The following is a 4,522-nucleotide window of genomic DNA, read 5'->3' as shown; positions in this document are numbered from 1 at the left end:
GCTCTTAGTTGACTCCTGACACCATGTTATATTCGTGCTTGATAAGAACCAGACGTTGTGTAATGCTCAGACACTTTTATTAAAGYATCTTTCTACAGGTCTGCTCATGCCGTTTGCTCACAGGTGTGTCATATAAGAAAATCTACTTCTATTGTTCTGTTCTTTACATTTATACATTCACGTGAACTCATGCTTGCCACCTAGTGGACATAAACATAATTCATTCAATCATGACAGTCAACAACTGTTAAAAGAACACTGTACAATTATTAACTGGAATATTTCATTGAAAACATAATTTCAGACCGACCAAAATGTGAGGGCTCAGGTACAGAACAGATTATTCCTGCTCTCGTATCCTCTTCCCCTCCTCCTTACTCCAATGGGATGACAAGGAAAGGTTAGACAAGACACAGCAAATAACTCCAATCTTCTCAATCAATGCTAGTGCCTCACCTGGTTTTGTTGCCATGTGCTCTATGGACAAAGCTCTGCTGTGAAGAATCTGATATTTTCTTCTGACTAAACCCAAGACCCTGTCAACATGAATTTGCACATTAGCTATTTCTCTAGTATCTTCCACCTCATATGCTGACAGCTGTTTTCTTTCCTCTGTGAATGGAGGTGTTTGTAGTGAAGCACAGTAAAATCCCACACTGCCGCCAACACTGAACCCATGGTCTGCTAGGACAATATCCCCAGGTAACAGATTCTTTAAGAGGCCGCTCTCTATTGTGATCTGTTCATCACTGACTCCCCCTCTCCAGGCACAAGATACATAAGTGACACAACCTTGTGGTGCAACACCAATCAGAAATTTAACAGCATGCTGATGCTTGTAGTTGGACCACGTTTGAGCTTGGGCCTGTAAATTTGAGGGCCCCTGGACAAAAACTTCAAAACGATCAACTATGACAGCAGCTTTACTTCCAAAAGCCTGTTGGAATGCCATCGGCATTGTAGTGTGAAGTACATGTCGCTCTGGCCACTCAATTAGAAACCCCAGTCTGTTATAAAGGATGTCGATTATTTTATGCCAAACTCTGGAAGCAGTGGGGAGAGATATACTGAATCTGAAAGCTAAATCTGTCAGGGAAAGATTTAGTCTCAACCTCAGCAAAACTAAAACGAACTGTTGAAATTTAGACAGCACAAACATGGGGCCACAGGTGATGTAGGGCTCGCACAGCTCGAAGGTTTGAAGTAAAACTAAGGAGTTAGGGAGCCCCGTGTAAAATTTAGCTTTATTGTCGTCGTTTTCAAAGGACTCCCGGTTGAACTGTGTATCCAGTGCTTTGGTTCGAAGATTTGTCAGTTCTGTTGTGTTCTGTCTCAGAACATCCTCCATCTTGTCAATGTCTTCCACTGTCAGCCCAGTTTGGCATCCAGCAACTCCACAGCCTGCAATATATCAGTGGGGAACAAAATTAGTTAATAAATATGAATTACAGTCTGTGAATTATTGTGAAGTTATATTTTTTATTTTATTTTAGAAACATGCAAGTTCTCTGGTCCAATTATACAGCAGGTCCACAAAGTACTGTTGTTATTTAAAAATGTACGTTTATAGATAGAGAGGCCAGGTTGAGATGGTTTGGACATGTGCTGAGGAAGGAGATATATACTGCCTGGCCAAAAACAGTCACCACCTGGATCTAACTAAGGTCTATGATGTGGGGTTGCTGCAGGTAGTCAGGTCCAGGTTCAGCAACAGTCTGTGCTCAAAGAATGAGGTCAGCTGACTACCTGAATATACTGAATGACCAGGTAATTCCATCAATGATTGTTTCTTCCCTGATGGCACGGACATATTCCAAGAGGACAATACCAGGGTTCATGGGGCTCTTATTGTGAAAGAGTGGTTCAGGGAGCATGAGACATCATTTTCACACATGGATTGACTCCACAGAGTCCACTGAGACTCTTTGGGATGTGCTGGAGAAGGTCAGACTCTACCATCATCAATGCAAGATCTTGGTAGAAAATTAAAGCAACACTGGATGGAAACAAATCTTGTCACATTGCAGAAGCTTACAGAAACAACGCCACAGAGAATGTGTGCTGTAATCAAAGCTAAAGGTGGTCCAACAAATATTAGAGTGTGTGACCTTTATTTTGGTGGCAACTTTTCTTTTGGCCAGGCAGTGTATATTGATTGTGCTGCCAGCCAGAAGGAGACGAAAACAGGGAAGGAGGACATGGAGATAATTGGTATAACAGTAGAGGAGGTAGGAGATAGGATGAGATGGAGGCAGATGATCCGCTGTAGTGACCCAAAAGACGGAAGATTAAATTAGACAAATCAATAAACATCTACTCCTCATTCTATAATAATTTCGACAGACGTCTATTTGTTTTCTTTTGTAAAACTTTTGTTAAGTTGTAAAGCAACTTTATGGACACTTTGTATCGAAAGTTTTTATTTTTATTCACTTTTATACTCTAATGCAGGGCTATTCAACTAAATCTCTCCGGAGGCCACAGTTACTGCAGGCCAACAGCTGAGGGGCCGAACATCCAGCAATTAAAGTTATTATGTAAATAAACCAAGCATTACAAAGATCTGTTACCTTTGAAATAGTTTATTTTGTTGCATTTAAACATGAATACAACATCCAGAACCCTATAAAAGGAGTGATAATTAAACAATATCAAAAACTAAAATAACCCATTCTGCCTCTTATTTAACACAAATATTATTTTGACATCTCTGACTTTCCAAATTTTTAAAACCAATTTTATTTTCAATGTCATAGTCTTATCTTCAACTGCTTGTAATTTTAACTGTCTTAAGTGTTCATAGAAATGGTTTTACCAGCTTGTAGACAAGATTCTGTTTCTGTAGATACCAAACATGTCTATGTTTAACTAAGAGAACTTGTAGTAATTAAAGTAGAAAACCGGGGGTTTGGGATAAGAGAAGAATGAACCAATTGGCGGGCTGAACTTTTGTCACTGGCGGCCCATGGGCCACCAGTTGAATGGCCTTGCTGCATTCCTGTCAGGCACGCTGCATTCATACTAACCCTCAGCATTATAATGTGGCTGTCAGGGATGGACATATGGGGGAGAAAGGCTACTAAAGTCTATTTTGAAAACCTAATTTGAAGTTAGCATAGATGTTCTGACATATCAGTTGTAATATTTACTACTAATAATAATGGTTACACATATTAATAATGTACCTGGATTATTTAATGTCCCATTTCCACGAATCCCCTCCGACTGTGGGATTGTGGGTTCAGATCCAGGCTCACCCAGTCTTATACGCGGTCTCTCACCTGTCTGTTGGAGATCCGACATCGCCTCAGCACCTTCCGACCATCTTTGTTGGTCTTCCTTTAGCTTCGTACTCTGCTCGCGTTGAACAGGTGCCTCTGATTTGGGCTTATTTCGTTGGTAGCCGAGGTTGACAGTTGGAGCCCAGTCTACTGACTCAACGTCAAACAAAGAGCTAGGGCAACCTAAAAAAAGTCCAGATGAAATCCATATTAGACCATCAGTAACTTAATCACTACTAAATAAAAGAGTATTTTACAATAGGGGTTGGCGTATCAATCTCAGAATTAAAAAGATCAATAACAACATGAGTATCAGTATCGAATCAATACTAGCATGATGATAACATTGATTACTTTGTTTGCACTAGATTTATTTTTCACAAATAAAGTGAAAAAAGGCAGTTGTGAAGAGTCTCCAAATTGTTTGAAGTTAGTCTTTAGTCCTACATCATGTCTGCATGCAGTGGAAGTTATTTTTTGTTGTGTTATTGATGTTATTAAATTCATATTTTTGCTACTACGTTGTTACTCCTTCTTCGTTATTTTGCACGTGACTTTTTGCTTCAACAATTGTGTGTAGTAGAAGGTAATAGGGGAATTATTTTATTATTTTTACATTGCTTTATCTTGTTGTAGGTAGTTAATACAAAACTAATTTATTTTCTATAAAATCTTTGTCTTGTCTTTTTATCATAGTCTACTAAGTAAAGGCAAAATCAGAACTATTCAATGAACATGACAGAAATTGGTGTCGACAATACTAGCCCAGTATTTACTTGGTATTGGATTGATACTAATATTCCTAGCATTGCTCAGCCCTATTTTACAACAACCTATTGCTAGTATGTAAACAAAGCCTACTATATGGGTCAATTTAACATAAAAATTTAGAATTGACTGGTCAGATACTCAAGATATCTTGAAAGCAAATAATGACCAGTCAGAACTAGGTTAAAGATATCTCGAACTATACTGCTGACTTGTCAAAGTTTATTTTAAAATATCTTGAATCGGACCCTCCATTCAAATGGTAAATCTGGCATCATTATCATGTAATTAGACCTCTGAAACATGTTTTGACTAGCCAAAAATAAGTTAAAATATCTTAAGTAACTATAACGTCTAATATCACAAAACAATTTCAGATATCTGGAATGTAAGCGTTGCAATTTCGATGGCCTGCCACACACACACACACACACACACACACACACACACACACACACACACACACACACACA

General features: G+C 38.7%; 1 protein-coding gene across 1 annotated transcript in view; it reads right to left on the bottom strand.

Moving 5' to 3' along the window:
* Positions 1–60: 60 nt before the first annotated feature.
* Positions 61–4,522, bottom strand: part of LOC106529864 (uncharacterized) — a 6,568-nt gene continuing 2,106 nt past the window's right edge. The window contains exons 2-3 of the mRNA XM_014025382.1: positions 3,282–3,464; positions 61–1,401 (exon numbers count right to left, since the gene is read on the bottom strand). Of these exons, the coding sequence (XP_013880836.1) occupies positions 341–1,401; positions 3,282–3,464 (1,244 nt within the window). The 3' untranslated portion in view covers positions 61–340. The remainder of the gene's footprint in view (positions 1,402–3,281; positions 3,465–4,522) is intronic.

Source organism: Austrofundulus limnaeus, unplaced genomic scaffold, assembly GCF_001266775.1.
Source record: "Austrofundulus limnaeus strain Quisiro unplaced genomic scaffold, Austrofundulus_limnaeus-1.0 Scaffold472, whole genome shotgun sequence".
In the NCBI taxonomy this organism is placed as follows: Eukaryota; Metazoa; Chordata; class Actinopteri; order Cyprinodontiformes; family Rivulidae; genus Austrofundulus; species Austrofundulus limnaeus.
The sequence above is the reverse complement of the archived record's forward strand: the minus strand, read 5'-3'. Positions and strand labels throughout refer to the sequence as shown.